The sequence below is a fragment of the Pipistrellus hanaki genome (assembly GCF_964339955.1).
Source record: "Pipistrellus hanaki genome assembly, chromosome: 13".
NCBI lineage: Eukaryota > Metazoa > Chordata > Mammalia > Chiroptera > Vespertilionidae > Pipistrellus > Pipistrellus hanaki.
The window spans coordinates 19,271,310-19,296,641 of record NC_140515.1 but is presented as its reverse complement, the minus strand read 5'-3'; the positions used below and the strand labels follow the sequence as shown (position 1 = coordinate 19,296,641).

At 38.3% G+C, this 25,332-nt stretch overlaps 1 protein-coding gene across 1 annotated transcript in view; it reads right to left on the bottom strand.

The window, feature by feature from the left end:
* DNAH12 (dynein axonemal heavy chain 12) overlaps nucleotides 1-25,332 on the bottom strand; it is a 200,452-nt gene that overhangs the window by 152,009 nt on the left and 23,111 nt on the right. Inside the window, exons 9-14 of the mRNA XM_084903087.1 lie at nucleotides 23,203-23,391; nucleotides 20,951-21,107; nucleotides 20,213-20,304; nucleotides 16,701-16,879; nucleotides 14,571-14,706; nucleotides 161-286 (exon numbers count right to left, since the gene is read on the bottom strand). Coding sequence (XP_084759213.1) covers nucleotides 161-286; nucleotides 14,571-14,706; nucleotides 16,701-16,879; nucleotides 20,213-20,304; nucleotides 20,951-21,107; nucleotides 23,203-23,391 — 879 coding nt within the window. The remainder of the gene's footprint in view (nucleotides 1-160; nucleotides 287-14,570; nucleotides 14,707-16,700; nucleotides 16,880-20,212; nucleotides 20,305-20,950; nucleotides 21,108-23,202; nucleotides 23,392-25,332) is intronic.

Below are 25,332 nucleotides of genomic sequence, written 5' to 3'. Positions count from 1 at the left end.
CCTGTCTTAAACCTGTAGGGCCATAAATGTTGCTAATCCCAAACTCATATTGACACATGAAGTTACTTTTTAAAGGTAGACAGCAAGTATGTATGAAAACTGAATAAACACTGTGCTTAAAATGTCAGAAAATAAAACATATACTGCAAAATATATTTACCTCATCATTTTCATCAAAGATGGGATTAATTTTTGAAGGCCATAAAAGGACAGTTGAATTCAAAGCCAAATCTTCTGGAGGAAATATAAAAACATCTAAAAAGTAATTCATTCGGCGTTTTGATTCCTACAAAAAGTAACTCCATATATAATACACCATATAGAAAATTGAAGGCAATATGAAAAAGAGAAGAACCAACAGCTTCTAATACTCTTTCAAATTTTAATTTGACTCAGATTAATTGATATTTTATATCACCCAAATCAGATTGGTATTTTAGTACCTGAAGGATTTATTTGACTTCATAACACACAATTGCAGACTTCTATACAAAAAATAAAGCTTTAAAAAATTTTACTTGCAGATGATTTAATATAAGGTATTCTTGTTCCTCTTTATACATGAATAAAAAAGGTGACCAAATATACAGCAAGCCTTTGCTGTAACTTTGATGCTAAATAATTTTATTCTTATGTATTTTATTTTTAAATTTTGGTAAAAAAAAAAAAAAAAGATTGTAGCATTTCTATTTTATTATACAAAATAAGTAATGTTACCACCTTTTTTGCCTATAGTTAGTCTACAGGATGTGTCCAGAAAGAACTTAGGGATGAATGACAAAGGAAAAAAACAAAAAACCTTTAAAACAAATAGATAAACCTTTAAAACCAATAGAGAAGTTGAATATTTTTATGCCCTATAGCTTTCATTTGATCCATATGCAGTGCTGTAATTTTTAAGACTTGATATATAGATTTAAAGGTAAATTGAAGGTTTTTGGTTTAATCCTATATAATAAAAGCCTAATATGCTAAGTGTCTGGTCATCCAATCATCTGTTCAACCAATCAAAGCATAATATGCTAAGGCCACTCAACTACTTGCTATGATGTGCACTGACCATGAGGGGGCAGACAGTGGACCAGTAGTTCAGTCGCTATGACATGCACAGATCACCAGGGGGCAGATGCTCCAACTAATAAGTTAGCATGCTGCTGGGGTCTGGCCGATTGGACTGAGTGAGACGCGCTGGACACGCCCTGAAGCCCTCCCATGGTTCCTCCTTGGCTGATCAACTTCCTGTATCCCTTCCCGGCCCTGACTGTGCACTGGTGGAGTCCCTTAGCCTGGCCTGCACCCTCTCACAATCTGGGCTGAAGGACCACACCCCTCCCCCAAGTGCATGAATTTTGTGCACTAGGCCTCTAGTAAATATATAAATATAAAATGTATAAAATGCATGATATATATATTATACTAGAGGCCCAATACATGAAAATTTGTGCAAGAGTAAGCCTTCTTTCTCCCAGCTGCTGGCACTAGCTTCCCTCCGGCACTTAGGACACGTGTGGGCGGCTGAGTGCCTGGGTGGCTTTCTTGGGAAGGAGACAAAAGCTCCCAACTGCACTGAAGCCTGGGTCCCCAGTGTCTCACCCTAATTCCGGGTGAGACACTGGGGACCCAGGCTTCTATAGGGGGAATCTGGACTATCAGGTGGAAACTCAGGGGAGGTGTAAAGGCAGAGGTCTGGAGGCACACGTGCAAGTGCATGAAGAGAGGACTGACAGCTGGGTACGCCGCTGGCTTTCTATAGCAGTTGGAAAACAGAAGCTCCCCACTGCACTGAACTCCAGTTCTGGGCGAGAATCTGGGAATCCAGATTCATTGGGGGAGAAACTGGACTGTCTGGCAGCGGGCGAAACTCAAGGGTGGCTTACTCTTAGAGGTACTGGCAGCAATTACCAAGGGACACTGAGACCCAGCGGCCTCATAGGGGAGGGCTTACGGAAAGCCAAGACTGTCTGCTCAGCCCTGACATCCAAGTTGAGCACAGAGACTTGCAATTTTGTGAGTCTTGTCTCATAAGGCTGTTTTCAAAACAGAAGTTCTCCTGGCATAGACACAGCTGATCCTCACAGCCAATTGGCCTGGAGGGCAATTCCTCCCAGTGATATCAACAACAATCAAGACTTAACTACAACAAGGCTGTACACACAGTCCATAAAGGGGTGCACCAAGAGTGTCCACCTCACGTAACTGGGGAGGCTGAGCCACTGGACCATATAGGACACCACACAAAGTTACCCTTCCAACTCAGGGAAGCAGCGACAACGCGGAGATAAAGAAACAGATCATAAATGAAAGAAATGGAGGAAAACAAGCAACTGGATATATAGTTCAAAACCATGATTATAAGGTTTTTCAAGAATTCCCTAGAAACGGCCGATAAATTTAGTGAGACCCTCAAGGGTATGAAAAAGGACCAACTAGAAATTAAGCATACACTGACTGAAATAAAAAATATTATACAGACATCCAACAGCAGACTAGAGGAACACAAGAATCAAGTCAAAGATTCGAAATACAAAGAGACAAAAAACACTCAACTGAAAAAGCAAAAAGAAAAAAGAATCCAAAAATTTGAAGATAGTGTAAGAAGCCTCTGGGACTTCAAGCATACCAACATCAAAATAATGGGGGTGTCAGAAGAAGAGAGAGAGCAAGATACTGAAAACCTATTTGAAGAAATAATGACAGAAAACTTCTCCCACCTGGTGAAAGAAATAGACTTACAAGTCCAGGAAGCACACAGAACCCCAAACAAAAGGAATCCAAAGAGGACCACACCAAGACACATCATAATTAAAATGCGAAGAGCAAAAGACAAAGATAGAATATTAAAAGCAGCAAAAGAAAAACAGTTAATTACCGTATTTTCCGGCATATAAGATAACTTTTGAAACGAAAAAAAGTCAACCGAAAATCGGGGGCAAAAGACCAAAATTGCACAAAAATTACCTGCAGATCTTGATGGCAAAGTAAGTCTTTTCTTTGAAGTGGAGGGTAGTCTTATATAGCGAATATAGGCATAAACCTATGTTTTAACTGTAAAATTAGGGGGTCAGCTTATACGCCAGAAATACGGTACCTACAAGGGAGCACCCATACGACTGTCAGCTGATTTCTCAACAGAAACTATGCAGGCCAGACTGGACTGGCAAGAAATATTCAAAGTGATAAATAGCAAGAACCTACAACCAAGATTACTCTACCCAGCAAAGCTATCATTCAGAATTGAAAGTCAGATAAAGAGTTTCACAGATAAGAAAAAACTAAAGGAGTTCATCAACACCAAACCAGTATTATATGAAATGCTGAGAGGTATTCTTTAAGAAGAGGAAGAAGAAGAAAAAGATAAAGATAAAAATTATGAACAACAAATATCTATAAGTGAATCTAAAAATCAAGTGAATTAAAAATGTGATGAACAGAATAAACTGGTGAATATAATTAAATCAGAGGCATAAAAAGGGAGTGGACTGAAAATTATCAGGGGAAAAGGTGTTTGGAGGGTGTGGGAAGAGACTGGACAAAAATCGTACACCTATGGATGAGGACAGTGGGGGGGGGGGAGATAAGGGCAGAGGGTGGTGTGGGAACTGGGTGGAGGGGAGCTATGGGGGGGGAGGAACAATTGTAATCATCTGAACAATAAAGATTTATTAAATTTTTTTAAAAACCTACAGAAAATGTCATACTTAATAGTGAATCTTTGAAAACTTTCCCTTTGAAGATGGGATCAAGATGACTGCTATTCAACATTGTGACAGAGGTCCTAACCAGTCTGTTATAACAAGAAAAATAAAATTTTGGAAATGTGTAACGTGATGAGGACAAACCCAACCTCTTATTATTTACAAGCTATATAATGGTAAATGAAGACATTTCAAAAGAATATTCAAATTCCAAAATGGTGGAGAGTATGTGGAAGCTATGCTGACACTCTCCCAGGACCAAACTGGAAATATAACTAAAATACAAAAAAAACACTTTGAAAAATCAACTGAAGTTTAGCTGGAGAGAACCCTGATAACCGAGGATGGAAAGTGGAGACCACATAGACACTGGTAGGAAGTGTGGAGACATAAAAGGGTTGCCTGGGCTCCCATAAACAGAAGGTGAAGTTCTGGAGAGATATCTCAGCTGAGGGAAGTTTCCACTGAGAACTCTAGGGTCTAATCCCCAAATTGGGCCCCCCAGCATAGAGCACCAGGACTGAGAAAGGTACCTACATAACATATTGCTGTGAAAAGCAGCAGGGTTTCTATCTGCCAGCGAGATAGGTCTAGAAATTCAGGCACCCTCTTAAAGAGCCAACAAACAAAATTTTGAGTGCAGCAACTCCCTTAGGTTTTGAAAGAGAAAGGGCAGAGTGGACTGAGCTGTGTGAGGAGAGTCCAGGGTTGGGGGCTCTGGAGGGTGGCCACGCCATTTTCCTGTGCTGAGTCATTCCTTCACACTGTGGAAGATACCTTTCTCTGGTGGACCTTTGCTCTTCAGGGTGGTTTTGCCTGGGGAAAGTCATTGCTCCACCCTATTGGAAGACCTCTTGCCACACCCTGTGGCTGAGAGCTTGAGGCTAATCAAGACTGAGTATCAACTGGACTACAGGCAGAGGAAGATCTCTGGAGGTTTAAGTCTTTGACTGATCTCTTTCAGTTCCCAGAGCTAGGAAAAACAAACTAGGGTGCACATCTTGGTCCTTTCCAAGGGCACCCAACACCAGCAGAGGGAGCTCACAAGCTGTGTATTGCTGATAGCTCCAAAGAGGGTACTCAGGGCCAGTCACAAACAGCATGCCACATTGTCTTGCACTAGAGTTTGTGAGTCATAGTAGATCTACCTAATACACAGACATAAACCCAGACAGCCAAATTGGAGAGATAAAACAAAACAAAAACAAACAAACAAACAAAAAAACCTACACCCAAAGGAAAGAACAAGAGAATTCTCCAAAAGAACTAAGCAAAATGGAGATAAGAAATTTGTCAGATATAGAGTTCAGAATAGTGATAGCAAAGATGCTCAATAGCATGAATAAAGATATAGTAACTACAAAAAAGATCAGTCAGAAATAAAGAATGTCTTAGCACTAATAAAGTGGAAGGAATACACAGCAGATTACATGAATCAGAAGACAGGGTGGGGGAAAAAAATAACTCAATCAGAGAACCAAAAAGAAAAAACAATTAAAAAACAAGGCAGCTTAAGAAAGCTGTGGGACATGAAATAATACTCAAATACTCAAATAATAGAAGTATCAGAAGGAGAAGAAATGAGCAAGGGATAGAAACGTGTTTGTAGAAATAATAGTGGAAAACTTCCTAATCTAGTGAAGGAAAAAGTCACACAAGTTCAGGAGGCACAGAGTCCCAAGCAAGGAGAACTAAAGCAGGCCCACACCCAGACACACCATAATTAAAATGCCAAAAATTGAAGACAAAGATAGAATCTTAAAGGCAACAAGAGAAAACCAATGTATTACCTATAAAGGAGATCCTAAAAGGCTGTCAAAAACTCTGCATGCCAAAAGGGAATGGCATGAAATATTCAAAGTAATGAAAAACAAGGATCTGAAACCAAGATTACTATATCCTGCAAGGCTATCATTCTAAATAGATGGTGAAATAAAGAACTTCCCAAACAAAAAAAGGCTAACAGAGTTTATCACCACTAAACCAGCACTGCAAGAAATGCTAAAGAGACTGCTGTGAGAAGAAGATATAAAGAGAAATAGAGAGAAACATAGGCATACAGAATTAAAATAGTAATAAGTACCTATCAATAATAACCTTAAATGTAAATGGATTAAATGCTCTAGTCAAAAGACATAGGTAGCAGAATGGATAAAAAAAACATGACCCAGTTAAATGCTATTTACAAGAGACCCACCTCAGAACAAAAGACATACACAGGATAGGACAAAAATTTCCATGTAAATGGAAATGAAAAAAAAATCTGGGTAGCAATACTCATAGCTGACAAAATAGACTTCAAAATGAAGGCTATCACAAGAGACAAAAAAGGTCACTACATAATACTAAAGGGATTGATCCAACAGGAGGATATAAACTTGGTAAACATATACACACCCAAATCTACACTAATAAAAGAGAAAAATTCTAATTAACCATACCTTCGCTAAGGCCCACAGCCAATAAGAGCAAGTAAGCAAATTAACCCAATGAAGATGGCGTTTAATTTGCATACGCTGAGTGAGGGAGGAGTAAAGACTGAAGACAGCTTAAAGGAAGAGGGAGAAAAAGTGGAAAGCAAGGTGGCTGCCAGAGGGAAAGTGCAAGCAGGGCGGGGCAGGGCAGAGTTGGGCAGACAGCAGCGGCTGCTGTGGCCACAACAGCAGTGGTAATGGCACTGGACTTTAAGGGAAACTATAAACTTCTACAGGACTTTACGGGAAAGATCAACAGCAAAACAGCAAAACAGTCATAGTAGGGGATGACATCACTGGATAGATCTTCCTGACAAAAAATTAACAAGAAAACTGACTCTAAATGATACACCTGATTGGATGGATTTAATTGACATTTATAGAACATTTCACCCCAAAGCTGCAGAATATACATTCTTCTCAAGTGAACACAGGACATTTTCAAAGATAAACCACATTTTAGGACATAAGCAAGTCCCTACAGATTCAAGAAGATTGGAATCATATCAAGAATCTTCTTAGATCACAATGGAATGAAATTAGAAATCAACTACAGTAAAAACACAAAAACATTCAAACACATGGAGGCTAAATAGCATGTTTTTAAACAATGCATAGGTTACCAATGAGATCCAGAAAGAAATCAAAAACTTCCTGGAAACAAATTAACACAACAATAACCCCAAATCTAAGGGACAGAGCAAAAGCTGTCCTGAGAGTGAAGTTCATATCACTACAGGCCTACCTCAAAAAAACAAGAAGAACTGATAATAAACTATTTAACCCTACAACTTCAAGAATTAGAAAGAGAACAAAAAGAAAATTCCAGAGAACATAGAAGAAAGAAAATAATAAAGATTAGAGCAGAAATAAATATCATAGACTAAAAAACGAAAAATCAATGAAACCAAACCTGTTTTGTTTTTTTTTAAAGATAAACAAAACCGTTATCCAGACTAATCAAGAAATAAAGACAGAGGATCAAATAAATAAAATCAGAAACAAAAGTGGGGAAGGAACAGCTGAAACCACAGAAATACAAAATATTACAAGAAAAATACTATGCACAACTATATACCAAAAAGCTGCACAATGGGGATGAAATGGACAAATTCCTAGAAAAAATACAATCTCCCAAAAATAAATCAGGAAGAAACAGAAAATCTGAATAAGCCAATAACAACTGATGAAATAGAAGCAGTAATCAAAAAACTTCCAGCAAACAAATGCCCAAGCCCAGATGACTTGATAGTGGAGTTTTACCATACATACAAAGAAATAACACATGTTATTTCTCAAACTATTCCAAAAAATCCAAGAGAAAGAAACACTTCCAGATTTTTAAATACTATAAATTTTTATTGATTTCAGAGAGGAAGGGAAGGGGAGAGATAGAAACATCAATGATGAGAGAGAACCATTGATTGCTGCCTCTTGCACAACCCACACGGGGGATTCAGCCCACAACCTAGGCCTGTGTCCTGACCAGGATCCAACTGTGACCTCCTGGTTCTTAGGTTGATGCTCCCGCTGAGGCACGCCAGCCGGGCACTTCCAAGCTCTTTTTATAAGCTAGCATTATCCTAATTCCAAAACCAGATAAAGACACCAAAAGAAAGAGAATTATAGGCCAATATCCCTGATGAACGTAGACGCTAAAAGCCTCAACAAAATATTAGTGAATCGGATCCAGAAATATATTAAAAAGATCATAAACCATGACCAAGTGGGATTTATCTAGAGATGCAAGGCTGGTATAATAATCGCAAACCAAGAAACGTGATACATTACATAAATAAACTAAAAGACAAAAATCACATGATCATATCAAAATAAGCAGAAAAAGCATTCAACAAAATCCAGTACCTCCTTTTTTATTGTCTAAAGAGTTACATATATCTCCTTTACCCCTGATTGATTGCCCCCCCCAAGCTATTCCCACCCAAGGGAAGTCCCCACTGCCCCAGTGTCTGTGTCCATTGGTTATGCTAATATACATACATACAAGTCCTTTGGTTGCTCTCTAACCTGCCCACCTCACCTGCCATTTGTCTCTGGATCTATTTTTGTTCATCAAATTATGTTGATTATTATATCCCACATCTGAGTGAGATCAGGTGATATTTATCTTTCTTCAACTGGCTTATTTCGCTTAGCATCCAAGACCCTTCCCCCCCCCCCCCCAATTATTTTATGTGCCTCAGGAATGAAACAGCTCTGACTACCCAAACAGGCATCAAGCTAGGATGAACTAAAGACTGTACATCTGTTTGCCCCTCCCTGATTGATATAAGAGCAACACCACCAATCAGATGTCTCCTTGCCCATTGCCAGGGGGTTCCAACACTCATTTTTTATTTATTTATTTATTTATTTATTTATTTATTTATTTATTTATTTTAAATATATTTTATTGATTTTTTACAGAGAGAAGGGGAGATAGATAGAGAGCTAGAAACGTCGATGAGAGAGAAACATCGACCAGCTGCCTCCTGCATACCCATTACCGGGGATGTGCCCGCAACCAATGTACATGCCCTTGACCAGAATTGAACCTGGGACCTTTCAGTCCGCAGACCGACGCTCTACCACTGAGCCAAACCGGCTTCGGCCATTTTCTATTTTATTTTTATTTTTTTAATATATTTTATTGATTTTTTACAGAGAGGAAGGGAGAGAGATAGAGAGCTAGAAACGTCGATGACAGAGAAACATCGACCAGCTGCCTCTTGCACACCCCCTACCGGGAATGTGCCCGCAACCAAGGTACATGCCCTTGACCGGAATCGAACCTGGGACCTTTCAGTCTGCAGACCAACGCTCTACCACTGAGACAAACCGGTTTTGGCCCAACACTCATTTTTGATAGAAACTCTCAGCAAAGTGGGAAGAAAGGGATAATATCTCAACATAATAAAGGCCATATGTGACAAACCTACAGCCAACATCATATTCAATGGGCAAAACCTAAAACTATTTCCCCTAAGAACCGATACAGGCCAATGATGTCCGCTTTTTTTCACCACTCTTATTCGAGATAGTGCTAGAAGTCCTAGCCACAGTGATCAGACAAGAAGAAGAAATAAAAGACATCCAAACTGGAAATGAGGAAGTAAAACTGTTATTATTCACAGATGACATGATATTGTACATAAGAAACCCTAAAGACTCCACCAAAAAACTATCAGAGTTAATAAATGAATTTGGCAAAGTAGCAGATACAAAATTAATAACCAGAAATCAGTGGTATTTTTATACACAAATAATGACTCTCAGAAAGAGAAACTAAAAAAAAAATTCCAGCCTGGCCTGCATGACTATGACTTGATTACGGGTCAGGGCACATGCCCAGGTTTCAGACTTGATCCCAAGTGTGGCGTGTGCAGGAAGCAGCTGATCAATGATTCCCTCTCATCAAGATGCTTCTTATCTTTCTCCCTCTCTGAAATCAATTTTTAAAATTTTTTTAATATAATTTATTTATTTGTTTTACAGAGAGGAAGGGAGAGGGACAGAGAGTTAGAAACATCGATGAGAATCATTGATCAGCTGCCTCCTGCATACCTCCTACTGGGGATGTGTCCACAACCAAGGTACATGTCCTTGACTGGAATAGAACTTGGGATCTTTCAGTCCACAAGCTGATGCTCTATCCACTGAGCCAAACCAGTTAGGGCAATAAAAATATATTTTTAAAGGAATTCCATTTACCATTGCAACAACAAAAAGTATCTAGAAATAAATTTAACCAAGGAGGAAAAACCTGTACTCAGAAAACTATAGTACACTGAAAAAAAGAAATAGAGGACAATACCAACAAATGGAAGCAAACACCGTGTTCATAGATCAGAAGAAATAACATCATTAAAATGTCCATACTACCCAAAGCAATCTATAGATTCAATGCAATTCCTATTAAAATATCCATGGCGCCCTGGCTGTTGTGGCTCAGTTTGTAGGGCGTTGTTCCATGCACTGAAAGGGTCAGGGCACATTCCCAGGTTGCAGGCTCGACCTCCCAGCGGGGGTGTGCAGGAGGCAGCTGATCAATGTTTCCCTCTCACATTGATGTGTGTGTGTCTCTCTCTTCCTCTCTCTAAAAATCAATAAAAAGTATTTTTTTTAAATAAAATACCAATGGCATATTTCACAGATCTAGAAAATGTTCTAAAAGTTTATCTGGAACCAGAAAAGACCCCTAATAGTCTCAGCAATCTTGAGAAAGAAGAATTAAGTTGGAGATATCACAAGACCTGATATCAAACTATACTACATGGCCATTGTAATCAAAATAGACTGGTATTGGCACAAGAACAGGCATGTAGATCAATGGAACAGAACAGAGACCCAGAAATAAACCCACACCTTTATGGTCAATTAATTTTTTACAAAGGAGGCAGATATATACAATAAATGTTGTTGGAGAAGTTGGACAGGTAATATAAAAATAAAATAAAACTAGACTACAAACTTACACCATACACAAGAATAAACTCAAAACGGATAAAATACTTAAATTGAGAAACCAAAAAAAATCCTAGAAGACATAGACAATAAAATCTCAGACATCTTGCAGAGCAATATTTCTGTTGCTAAAACTCCAAGGACAAGAGGAACAAAGAAAATAAATAAATAAATGGGACTACATCAAACTGAAAAACATCTGCACAGCAAAAGAAACTATCAACAAAAATGAAAAGGGAGCCCTGGCCAGTGTGGTTCAGTTGGTTGGAGAAGGGTCATGGGTTTGATCCCCTGTCAGGACACATATTCAGATTGCAGGAATGGTCCCTAGTTGGGTGCATACAGGAGACAAGGAGACAACCTCTCTCTCTCTCTCTCTCTCTCTCTCTCTCTCTCTCTCTCTCTCTCTCTCTCCCTCCCTCCCTCCCTCCCTCCCTCCCTCCCTCCCTCCCTCCCTCCCTCCCTCCTCTCTCCCTCTCTCACTCTCTCCCTCTATCCCTCTCTCTCTCCCTCTCTCTCCTCTGCCTCTCTCTCTCTCAAACCAATGGAAACATATCCTTGGGTGAGCATTTTAAAAAATTAAAATGAAATGAAAAGGGAACTCACTGTATGGAAGAACATATTCAGCAATGATATGTCTATTAAAGGGTTATTTTCCAAAATATATAAAGAACTCTTAAAACTCAACACCAGGAAGACAAAAAATCCAATTTAAAAATGGGAAAAGAACCTGAATAGACACTTCTCCAAAGTTGCCAATAAACATGAAAAAATGTTCAACATCACTAATCATCAGTACATGCGTAGATAAGAAAAGCTATGGTACATTTATACAATAGAATACTATGTGGCTTTAAAAAAAAGGAACTTTTACCTTTTGCAACAGCATGGATGAACCTGGAAATTATTAAGTGAAATAAACCATTCATAGAAAGACAAATTCCATATGATCTCACTTATATGTGGAATCTAACGAACAAAATAAACTGATGAACAAGGTAGGGCCGGAGGCATCGATACATAGAACAGACTGACAGATCTCAGAGAGGAGAGGGGTTGGAAGTGATTAGTCAAAGAACATATCCTATAATAAAGAGTTAATATGCAAATTGAACCTCATGCCCTTACACAAGATGGCTGCCCCCATGTAGAAAAAGATGGCCATCACAAGATGGCCAGCAGGGGAGAGTAATTGTGGGTGATTAGGCCAGAAGGAAAGGGAAATTTGGGGGGGACCAGACCTGCATGGAGGGCAGTTAGGGGCAACCAGGCCAGAAGGGGAGGGCAGTTAAGGGTGACTGTGCCTGCAGGGGAGGACAGTTAGGGGTGACCAGGCCTATAGGGGAGGGCAGTTGGGGGTGACCAGGCTGGCAAGGGAGGGCACTTGGGGGCAACCAGGTCTGCAGGGGAGGGCAGTTGGGGGTACAAGGCATGTAGGGGAGGACCAGGACTGCAGAGAAAGTAATTGAGGGTGACCAGGTCAGCAAGGGAGGGCAGTTGGAGGCAATCAGGCCAGCAGGAGAGCAGTTAGGTATCGATCAGGCTGGCAGGGGAGTGGTTAAGAGGTGATCAGGCTGGCAGGCAGGCTAGTGGTTGGGAGCCAGCAGTCCCAGATTGTGAAACGGATATCCAAATGCCAATTTAGGGGTCAGGCCTAAACCAGAAGTCAGACATCCCCCGAGGGGTCCCAGATTGGAGATGGTGCAGGCTGAGCTGAGGGATAACACCCCTCGCCCAGTGCATAAATTTCATGTACTGGGCTTCTAGTATGCATATATGCATAGCAATAATGTGGTAAAGGCAGGGTGGGGGAGGGAGATGGGAAGGGCAGCAAGGGCTGGATGCTGGGAGCAAAGGAGGATTAATGGGGAATATCTGTAAAAGTATCAACAATTAAAAAAAATCTAAAAGTAGGATTACATATATATGTGTGTGTGTGTGTGTATCTGCTCATACATATGGAAAAATAATTAAATGTGACTTCACATCATTCACAACTAAAATTCCAGGAGGACTGAAACCTAACTGGAAGGCAAAACTAAATAGGTTCTCAAAAAAGTTACAAGAAGCCCAGGTGGTGTGGCTCAGTGCATTGAGCATCGTCCCATGCACCAAGAGGTCACTGGTGCAATTCCGGTCAGGGCCCATGGCCTGGTTGCATGGCCTAGTAGGATGCATGCAGGAGGCAACCAATAGATGTTTCTCTCTCATAAATATTTCTATCATTCCATCTTTCTTCATTTCTATCTAAAAATCAATTTAAAAAATGTTTTTTTTAAATATTCAAGAAAAAACACAAGCTTGATAACTCTGTGTAGGAAAGGATTTCTTAAATAAGACACAGAAATCACTATCTACAAAAGATTGCTCTATTTGACTGCATTAAAATTAAGAATGTCTGTTCATCAAAAACACCACTAAACTTAAATTACAGAGTGAAGAAAGAATATTAATTAATAATAACTTATTCAAAACTACTAACTGATTTATATACTCAAAATGGTTAAGATGATAAATTTTTATTATATATTATCATCATTTTTAAAAACTCATATCAATAGGAAAAAGAGATCATGAGCCCAAAGAAAAGTGGGCAAAAGACATGTACTGGTATTTCACAAAAGAAGAACTCTAAATGACCAATAAGCATATGAAAAATGTTCAAATTCATTTGTCTTCAGGAAAATACAAATTAAAAATATAGTAACCACCATCCATCAGGCTGAGAAAATGTTAAACATCTCATAATAGCAAGTATGGGTTAGAATGTAAAATAATAGGACCTGTATACACTGCTATTTTAGAAAAGAGTTTTGCCTTAACTAGTAAAGGTGAAAATAAGTATACCTTATACTACCTGGGAGAAATACATGAACATATGCACCAGGATACATGTACAGAAATGTTCCCAGCAGCACTGCTACTAATAAAAGTAGGAACAACCCAAACATGCAGAACAGTAAAAATTAAAATAATAAATTATGGTACATGGTAGTTATAGAATATGGATTACTAGACAGCAATGAAAATGAACTAAAGGAACTATAACATTATTAACAAAATATTGATGAGACAGAAAATAATAGAAACTATAATTCTATTTATATAAAGGTTAAAAGAAACAAAAGTTAGCTATATTGATTAGGAATGCATATTTAGATATAGATAATAAAACTAAAGAAGAGCAGGGAAGTAATTAAAAGACAGGATAGCCAGGAAAAAGGGGAAAAAAAGATTGTGATGGGTTTCTAGGGTGTTAGTTAGCAAGGTTCTATCTCTTTCCCGGGGTAAATTACTGTATTTACAATATTTTAAATCAGGGGTCTTCAAACTACGGCCCGCGGGCCACATGCGGCCCGCAGAGGAGTCTGATCCGGCCCGCCAGGTTTTTTGGGCAGTGAGCGCAGCCGAGGTGTTACAGTAGGAATTAGTAGTTCATATAGTCCGGCCCTCCAGCTCTCTGAAGGACCGTGATCTGGCCCCCACTTTAAAAAGTTTGAGGACCCCTGTAAATTGTACAATTTATGTTTTACGAAATTTTTGGTGTTTAATGTTTCACATTTTTAAGTAAAAAATTAAGAGTGCAATATAGGTGATTAGTTATATAATCTTGTACTGGGCAAAGCATAAGCATACTACCAAATGTAAAAAGTATAAAAGAAAAAAGTTAAATCTATGCTGTTTAAGGATGTATGTATAGTTTTTGGAAATAAAGGAAAAATATATGTGATTACTGTAGAAACCAAGTGGGAACCTCTAGGCAGAGAGAAGTAGCTATAATCACAAAGCCATACACAAAGTGCTTCTGAGTGCTGGTTTCTTGACCTGGGTGGTGGCAACATAGATGCTTATGTTTCAACTATTTACTTAACTATATGTTTATCATATTTCACAATGAAAAAAGCTATTTTAAAATATGTAAATTAAATATTCTTACCTGGATTCTTAAAGCCAACTCCTGAATTCCAATGGTTCGGGCTTTTTCGACATAAGCTATCAGTTCCATCATCTCTTCTGTTGTCTCAGGGATTTTTAATGCATGTTCTTTAATTGCTTCGAATTCACTGCAAATACTGACATAATACTGTGCTTTACTATAGTTATAATAATGAATGCTGTATTATACTCAATGAATATGTTGTTATGATTACTATAAAATAGGAACTGTGATATCCTAAAAATAATTGGTTAATTCACTAAGATATCTTAAAATATTTAAGCATAACTTACCTAGTATAACTCAGCATACATCTATAAAATTAAGGTAACATTTTCATATAACATAGAGCATATTTTGGATCAGACCCTAAATCTAAATCCTGCCTCAGCTGTTACTAGCATTGTGAATTTAGGCAAATCTCTGAGGTTTAGTTTTAGATCTATAAAATAAAGTTAATAACATTCATCTTACTAGATTGTTGTAATACAAAAACAAATGTAAAAGGGCCTAGTACATAGTATACTCTCATCATATCTAATAAAGAGAGAATATGCTAATTGACCCTCACACCATCTCAAAGATGGTGGCACCCACAGCCAATAAGGAGGGGAATGTGCTAATTGACTGCCCCACCCTCAAAAATGTGGCACCTACAGCCAATAAGGAGGGGATATGCTGACTGCCCCACCCTCAAAGAAGGCAACACCCACACACAGCCACAAGATGGCAGTGCCTAGTCCCCTCAGCCCCAACAGGCGTGCGGCAAGGCCAGGCCTGCCCCCATGCAAGCCCAGCCACTTTATGCACCTGCCTCCAGAGTCCCCCATTCCCCTTAGCCCCGTAGCCCCTCAGGCCACCCGAGGTTCAAGTAAGCAGGGCCAACCAAGGCTTGCATTGCCGGCAGTGGCAGCAGCAGAGGTGTGATGGGGCATCGCCTTCCCTTGATTGCTGGGTCACTTCCCGCTTGTGAGAGCTTCTGAACTTTGAGAGAGGGGGCCAGTTGGGCTGAGGAACCCCCCTCCAGTGTATGAATTTTCATGCACCAGGCCTCTAGAAATATATAATATTTCTTCTCTCAATATTCCCACATTCATCCTCTCATTCTCTCTCTTTCTCTCTCTTCCTCTCTCTTTCCCATTTAACCCCCATTCCTCTTTCTTTAAAATCAAAAGATAAGTTTAAAAAAATTAAATAAAAATTTCTAAAAGTGAAATTTCTCTCAGTAACTATATATATATATATATATATATATATATATATATAACTATATATATAACTATATATATAACTATATATATATAAAATTTATATATATATAATATATATATATATATATATATATATATATATATATATATATATTTTTTTTTTTATTTTTTTTTATTTTTTTTTTTTTTTCATTCCTGGGTTGCCTCAAAACTAGCCTCAAACAATAGCAAACAAAAAAATACCAGACCAAGCCTGGCTGGTGGGTCTCAGTTGGTTGGGTAGCATCCTGAGCATCAGGAAAGTGCTGGTTCAATTCTAGGTTAAGGGCACATGCCCTTGGTTGAGAGCTCAGCCCCAGAAGGAGGCTGCTGATAGATGTTGCATTCTCACATCAGTGTCTCTCTCTCTCTTCAGAGAGAGGTAAGATATCCCTCTCTCTAAACAATCAATAAACTATCTTAAAAAAGAAAGAAAGAAACCAGATCAGTGGTAACATAGAAACCTCCCTGGAAGGCAGTTATGGAGAAAAAGTTGTAAGTACTTATATTTTAACTAGAGGCTCAATGCACAAAAATTTGTGCAAGAATGGGCCTTCCTTCCCTGGCTGCCAGCAGAGCCTTCGCTCTGGGCAGAGCCACCTTTCTGCCTTCCCATGCTGCCCAGAGGCCCTGAGTGGCTGGGGTGGTGAGGAATGCCAGGCAAGCGTCCCACCCCACCCCCAGCTGCTCGGTGCCTTCCATCTTTGTTGGTTTAATTTGCATACGCACTCCTGATTGGCTGGTGGGCATAGCGAAAGTATAGCCAAATAGCATGTTACTCTTTTATTAGGTAGATCTTTTGTTTTCAAACAAGTGTTATTATGAGCAAAATATTTCTTTTAGCCCAATACTTCAAAGTTTAGCAATAAATTCCACTTACGATTCATTTTCGTTTCTATGTTTTGAAGCTATGTCATTTAATAATATATTTGCAAAGGCTCTTGTTTTATTTGTTAGGCCTGTCTTCAAATCTTCACAATCCAAACGAACCATAGGGAAATGAACCCACTGAGGTAAAAGCATTATTTCTGAGGCAAGGTTGAAAAATTTTTCTATAAACTTAAAAAAACACACACAAACAAATGCTTAGAATTTTAAAATTCATCAGTCATTTTATATTACAGTATTATGGTATAGTATTATGGTAGACTTCTTAATTATATAATATAAATATAAACTCATTTCTTTTTGATAATTGATTAAATTTGTCCCCTTTGTTGCATAAATATTTTTTCACCTGTCCTTGCACTAAGTAATTTGCCAATCTACCAGTAAATATCCAACATGGTGCCAATTATAGCATTGCTATCTAAAAATTTCAGGCCCTGGCTCAGAGCATTGTTCCAATATACCAACGTTGTGGGTTCAGTCCCAGTCAGGGCACATTCAAAAATCAACCAATGAAGGAATAAATAAGTGTAACAACAAATTAATATTTCTTCTCTCAATATTCCCACATTCATTCTCTCATTCTCTCTCTTTCTCTCTCTTCCTCTCTCTCTCCCATTTGACCCCCATTCCTCTTTCTTTAAAATCAAAAGATAAGTTTAAAAAAATTTAAATAAAAATTTCTAAAAGTGAAATTTCTCTCAGTAACTGTTTAAAAAAAAAAAAACTTTCACCAAAGTTAACTCATCTCTCTGTTTAGAAACAAATCTGTATCATGTGGTAATTTTTGTAGCTAACAAATATTTGCTTGTGCCATATCTGATGCCTCACTGACGAATCTAATGCAGTCTTCAGGAAAAGAAATATAAGGAATTTTTGGTTTTGACCAAAATAATCCAAAAAAGAAACATTGTGGTCTGCCATTACCAATAATCCAAGATAATGGAATTTATACAACTTCTTAATACCCAGACAGTGGGATAATTTTTAAAAATTAAACAAAGTAATAAAAAGAAAACCTAACAAGTTACTATGTTGCATTTTGTGAAAGTGAAATATACCTACCAACTTTGAGCAACTTTGACTTAATTTCATATTCCACCTTTAATGCTGCCTCTCTACCTTCTTACCCCATCTTCATCCCCCACAAAAATGCCCCATTCCTTTTTTTTCTCCTTAAAGATACTTTCCCTCTACTTTTCTCTCTTTCTCTCAAGGCTACCCTATTTCTCTAGTCTCCATTCATTTTCGTTTCTATGGTTGAGCTTAAAGTTTTCAGTGTTTAAGGGAGCTGAGAATAATAATTAATTCAAAGACTATATTGAGCACCTGTCTAGTAATATGTTCATATAACAAAGCATATTTTGGATCAGGTCCTAAATCTAAATCCTGCCTCAGCTGTTACTAGCCTTGTGAATTTAGGCAAATCTCTGAGGTTTAGTTTTAGATCTATAAAATAAAGTTAATAACATTCATCTTACTAGATTGTTGTAATATAACAATGAATGTAACGGGGCCTAGTACATAGTATACTCTCATCCTGTCTAATAAAGAGGGAATATGCTATGTTGAAAACGTAGCAAGGAGAGTAGAAAGAGCTGGTGGACACTTTAAAAGGGACAGATATTTTCTTATTCTCAAGTACCATCATCTAGTTTTTCTGGGATGTAATTAACAGATATGGAAAAGGAATTTGCCTGGATCAAAGAAAATGTGGTACACTGGAAACACAAATGTCCATTTATAGTAGAAAAGAAGGTATATCAATACAATGAAGTGCTATGCTATAATAAACTATGACTACATGCAAAATATAGCATACAAACTACAATTACAGTAAGTCTAGAATTGACAAAGAAATGCAAGGATATATACTAAACCTAAAAGCAAATTTTAAAAATATTTTATTCATTTCCTTCCTCTCTGAATTAAATAAAAATAAATGTATAAAGATAGATATTTGAAAGATGTTAAAATAAATAAATCATATTTATACAGTGGAATACTACTCAGCAATAAAGGAAAAAGTTAATGATAGACACAACATAGATAAATCTCAAAACTTTATATTAATAAAAGAAACCAGACACAAATCAGTATGTATAAATGATTTCATTAGAAATGAAAAACCTGCAGTTACTGAAAGTATGTCAGTAATTGCCTAAGGTCAGGTTTAGGAAAAACTGACTGGGATGGCATATAAGGAAACTTTCTGAGGTGGTGAAAACATTTTATATTGATAGTTGTATGGGTGCATAAATTTGTAAGAACTCATTTAACTATTCAATTAAAATGGCTGCATTTTATTATATGTAAAACAAACCTCAGTGAAGTTGATTTTTTTAAAGTTAATAATTCTTGAAATTAATCAAGGATGGAAAAGGGAATGGATTGATGATGAATACATATGTGATTAAGCAAATACAGTAAAATATTAACATCTAGGTGGAACTCTTCATAAAATTTCAACTTCTCTGTATTCTTAAATATTTCATAATAAAATGTTGAAAAATTAAAATGTCTATATTGTACTTTATGAATAAAAACTAAACAGTCAATAGAAAGAAAGAAGGTAAAACAAACAAACAAACAAACAAACAACACATAGTTTTAACCAATAGAACAAGTAGGAATTCAAAAGGTAGGAATCTTTTCTCATTTAATTACTTTTCCCCCTCTGCTTCTGGAATTATCATTCTGAAACTCTGATCCAAGTATATTACTTCAATGGCTAAAAACCTCCAAAATAAAGCATAAACTTCTAAGCAAAGATACTTGAAGATTTTCACCTATAGCTCCAACTTACATTTCCAACTTCATATTCTTTTTTTTCATTTATAAATGTATTTTTATTTCATTATTACAGATATCTCCTTTTCTCCTCAGTACCCCCTCCTCACAGCCCCTACCCACCCCCAAGGTCTTTACTACCCTATTGCCTATGTCCATGGGCTGTGTATATAAATTCTTTAGTTTATCTCTTCTCATTCCCCCCTACCCCACATTGAACAATGTCAGTCTCTTCCATGCCTCCCTGATTCAGCTAAATCCACCTATAATCATCTATTTCAAAACCTAGCTCACTTACCACTGCTTTTAAAAACCTTTACCAATTTCCCAAAGAAAAAGCAATCATTTTCTCTTCTGTGCTTTCACAACACTTCATCCATATCTGTATTCCAGTACTTATATCAATATTTCTACTAATATGTCTAGCTTCCAGGCCAAGTATAAGCTCCTGAGAACAATGTTAATGTATTATTTATTTTTACATCACCAAAATCTTGCAAGGTGTATAACTGTGATGAAGAAATTTTTGTTGAATCAATGAATGAGTAAATGAATAACTAAAGAAATTATGAGGTAAATCTATAAGTTTACTAAAATTATGTTTTGAATAATTTCTACTAACTTTAATTGAAGCATTTATTTTCTAGAATAAAAATATTATAACTTTAAAAGGATAGTCAAAAGGGAATAATGGAAAACAGAATTATCACTTACCTCTGTGTATTCATCAAAAGTATGATCTTCCGCCTGAAAAGTCTCTATCATCTCAACTGCAGTGCCATCAAGGAGCCAATTATATTTTTCAACTGAAAATTAATAATCTAATTTAAGTATTAATAATACTCTTTTTTTAAAATAAGGCTTTTTTATATGATCATGGAATGGAATAGCCCATTCAATTAATTATTATTATTATTAATTGAGTATTAACATACTAGTACATTAATAAAAATAGAATAAAATAGACTTAAGCAAACCAGGTTAAACACAGATATTTTAAAATAAAGATAAAAGGTTAAGTAATGATCTTAAAATAATTTAAGAGATAAAAATAAGCCAGTTAATAAAAGATTTTGCTTAAGATATCAAATAACAATTATCCATCCTGACTTCATACACACTAGAGAAGTCTATAAACTTGAGCTGCTATTCTTATAGATTACTTTACTTTTACCCTTAATTTAGCTGTCTTCTTTTTCCAGCATTTCTTCTTTCTACCTTTAGGCTTTATCACCCTGATCCAGTTAGCATTCTCTCTTTGAACCAGACAACAGAATTCAAGTGTCTTAGCTTTGATCCTTGATGCTGCCAATAGCTATGTCCATATTAACTTCTGGCTCTTCCTGCTCTTTCATGACAGCCCCAGATAACCAAATATCAGCCAAATTCTACTAAAAATAGAATGTCATCCTTTTATAATAAAAGGTATAATATTATATTTATCATATATACCGTATGTCTCATAGTGTTGTCTTGCACCTTCTAAGTTACGATGTACTGCCACCTTTAGTACATTAAGTGCCCACTGTATTATGTGTTCTGGAAGTTCTGTGTCAAGATTTACAGCTGGTGAAGTTGCTGATAGCCAAGAGGGTATTGACTGGACATTCTAACATAAATAAAAATGACAGTTTATAAAATAACTATTTGTGTAATTGGTCTACTAGTATATGTAGATCAAATATTCTTAAACATTCTTTTCAGATTTTAGTAATCCAAGAAAAGATAACGATGCAAAATAAGGATTTAAATTTGTATAGTTTATAATCCTATATAATAAAAGCAAAACATGTAAATTGACCGTATCTCTGTTACATTCATAAGCCAATCAGGAGTGAGTATGCAAATTAACCCAATACAGACAGTGGCTTAATTTGCATATGAAGGCGCCCAGCGGCCTGGGTCTCGGGAACATCCTTGGGACCCAGGCTGCTCCTATCCTGTAGGCCTACCTGTAGGCCCTGAGCAGCCAGGGTCCCAGAACACCCCCAGCCACTCCAGGACTACGGGCGCAGGTGCCAAGTAGATGTTCCCACCCTGCTGCTACTTGCATGTGCATCGATGCCAAGCGGCAGCCCAGGTCCATGCCCCCCAGCCCGGCACCCACAATGCGGGGCTGCTGGCCTGGGGGGCATGCCCTAAGTGGCGGTGGCTGTCGCAGCCTGGGTCCACATCCCACAGCCCGGCTCCACAACACGGGGCTGCCAACCTGGGAGGTGTGCTCCCCACCCACCCCACCCCCAGGCCACGGGGACATGCCCTGAGCCCAGTGGACACAACACGGGGGTCCTCTGCGCATGAGCTGCAGAGGAAACACCTTTTCTTTTAAAAAATATTTTTTTTTGTATTGATTTTTTTACAGAGAAGACGGGAGAGGGATAGACAGTCGGAAACATTAATAAGAGAGAAATATCGATCAGCTGCCTCCTGCACACTCCCACTGGGAATGTGCCCCCAACCAAGGTACACACACCCTTGACTGGAATCGAACCTGGGAACCTTCAGTCTGCAGACTGATGCTCTATCCACTGAGCCAAACCAGTTCAGGCGAAAACACCTTTTCTGACCATGCATTGGCTAAGCTCCCTGTATGCGGCCACTTGCAGTGTCCTTGGTAACTTGGATTATAAGATTCCAAAAAGGTGATTTAGGCTTTTTCTACCACACTCCTGGAGGAAAAAATGAAGGTCCGCTGCTGGAGGGGCTAAGAAATGTCATATCCTGCCCTAGCTGGTTTGGCTCAGTGGATAGAACCTGCTTTTGGACCACAGGGTCCAGGTTCAATTCTGATCAAGGGCATGTACCTAGGTTGCAGGCTCCTCCCTGGCCGGGGCCCAGTTCTGGGCTCATGCAGGAGGCAACCAATCAAAGTGTCCCTCTCACATCGATGTTTCTCTCTGTTTCTCCCTCTCTCTTCCACACTCTCTAAAAAAATCAATGGAAACATATCCTCAGGTGAGGATAAAAAGAAAACAAGAAAGAAATGTCATATCCTATGAAAGATACATCTTGAAAATGCCTAAAGAAAGCTGTCATTTTTTCATGATGAAGGGACTGGAGTCCATGTTGATGAAAACACCTTTGCAGCTGTGGTGGCTGGCAGTGGCTGCAGCAGCTAGGTGTTGGGGCTGGCAACTTCCCCTTATCAGCCTGGTCTCCTCCCGCAGAGGGAGGCCTAAGGCATCAGTAAGACACCCTCTGAGAGCTCCCAGGCTAGGAGAGGGGGGAGGCTGGGCTGAGAGGCCCCCTTCCCAGTGCACAAATTTCATGCACCAGGCTCCTAGTCTAATATAAAACTTAAGTTGGGTTAGTTTTCTATCATCCAACAAATATCTATTGAGTAAGTATAATGTCAAAGTGACTATACTGGAAAGCTCTAGAAAAAAACAAACATAAGTTGGATCATGTACTGAAGTGGCTAACAACTCAGGGAAGTTGAGACATGCATTAAAGTGTCATAACTACAAGAGCAAATGTTATCTTCAACCAGAAGACTTTCTCAAAGACAAAGCCCTTTGTTTTAAAGTAAAATAACTTGGAGTATGGAAATAAAGAGTTGTTACACTTCATGTATGTAAATACTTTATGGAGCTTCAACTCAATTTGATATGTTGAAAAAGAGCCATATTAAAAAAAAAAAAAAAAAAAAAAAAAAAAAACCTGATTAAAAAGAAAAAACCTGATAGATAAGGATGAAGTAATACCTGCAGAGCTTCAGCTATTCTCTCTACCAAACCAAAAACAACATCTTCCAAATCTTGAAAGGTAGGGTAAAATTCCATTTTATCTTCATCAAATGTCAATTCCATCTTAAATATTGGCAGCCCTCGTTCATCTTTTTGGTCAAAGAGCTTTACAAATCCTTCTACAGTTCTCTTTAAGAGATCCTTTATCTGCATGACAGTATAAATTACTATTAATCTTTAAAGTACAAGTTCAACCTTTAACTAAAACAAGTCTATAATTAAGTCATTCTATCAATCCATTTAATCCTGAAAATTATCTTCCTTCAGCACATATGTTATTTTGTTGTTGTTAATCCTCACCTAAGGACATTTTTTCCATTGCTCTTCAGAGAGAGTGGAAGGAGTGAAGGGTGGGAGAAAAGAAAGAGAAACATCAATGTGAGAGAGACATCCACTGGTTACCTCCCGCACACACCCCAAACAGGTGAGGGGAGTAAACCTATAGTTCAGGTACATACCCTTGACCAAGAATTATACTCAAAACCCTTGGGTATGTGGGGAGACATTCTAACCACTGAGCCATGCCAGCCATGGCTCTTTTTTTTTAAATCCTCACCTAGGGATATGTTTTTATTGATTTGAGAGAGAGAGAGAGAGAGAGAGAGAGAGAGAGAGAGAGAGAGGCAGACAGACAAACATTGATGTGAGAGAGAAACACTGATCAGTTGCCTCCCATTAGCAACTGACCCAGGATCAAACCCACAACCTAGGTATGTACCCAGACCAGGAAATGAACCCATAACCATTTTGGTATATGGGATGACACTCCAACCAACTGAGCCACTGGTCAGGGCAGCACAGTATGTTCTAAATAAATGTAGTCTAAAATAATAAATGAAAAATATATGCAAACTTTCATATTTTTATAGAATATCAACAATCTTAAAATGGCAACTCAGAATCTTCCACACTCTAGTAATTTTGCCCCTAGAAGACCAAAGAACATGGTGAAGACTGAGGATAGGAGAACCCTTACCCTGAGGGTGAGGGTGCCATGGGATGACAGGTACATGGGGTGAGAGGCATTGGTAAAGAAAGGCTAGCTGCTATTGTCACAAGAGCAAATTGTTCAATATTCATAAATTTTGTAAGCCCGTTACTAAACCTTTGGATGCTTGAAATTCATTATGGTGGGAATATTTATGCCATGGAAATTAGCAAACATTACAAATCAGAGTGGTTGTTGTTACTGTTGTTCCTGGAAAGCCAAATTTCCAGCACACCATTAATTTAGGGTGAAGCTACTGGAACTTAGAAATATGCACAATACATGACCAAAGTATGAGTAATCACTATATATAAAAGCCAACCACCCAGCACACTGTAACGATTGGAATGACTGGTCGCTATGACACACACTACTGCCAACCAACCAGCCAGATGGGAGAGGCGGTTTCTCCCCTGACCGGCCCTGCCCCCAATCGGCCCCCCATACCCTGATCAGAGGCAAGGCTCGCCAGTCAAACTCCCATATCCCCTCCCCCCAGCTGGCCTGGCCCAATCAGCCCCCATCGGGGCAGTCCAACTGGATCCCACCCGTGCACAAATTCATGCACCTGGTCTTTACTGTGTTCTCATCTTTAACCAACTGTTTGGAAATTTACTCAAACAGACAAATATAGATCTAAATGATCTTCAAAATGTTCCTCATCTCACCTGGCCAATGTGGTTCAGTGGTTGAGTCTTGTCCTATGAACCAGGAGGTCATGGTATTTGGGGGGGACTTTTTAAAAATTTCTTTATTGATTAAGGTATTACATATGTGTCCTTATCCCCCCATTACCCTCTCAACTCCCCCACTCATGCCCTCACCACCACCACCCTGTTGTCTGTGTCTATTGGTTAGGCTTATATGCATGCATATAAGTCCTTTGGTTGATCTCTTTCCCTTAACCCCACCTTCCCCTACCTTCCCTCTGAGGTTTGATGATCTGATCGATATTTCTCTGTCTCTGGATCTGTTTTTGTTCACCAGTTTATGTTGTTCATTATATTCCATAAATGAGTGAGCTAAAAGATACTACAACCAACTGAGCCACCAGTCAGGGCAGCACAGTATGTTCTAAATAAATGTATTCTAAAATAATA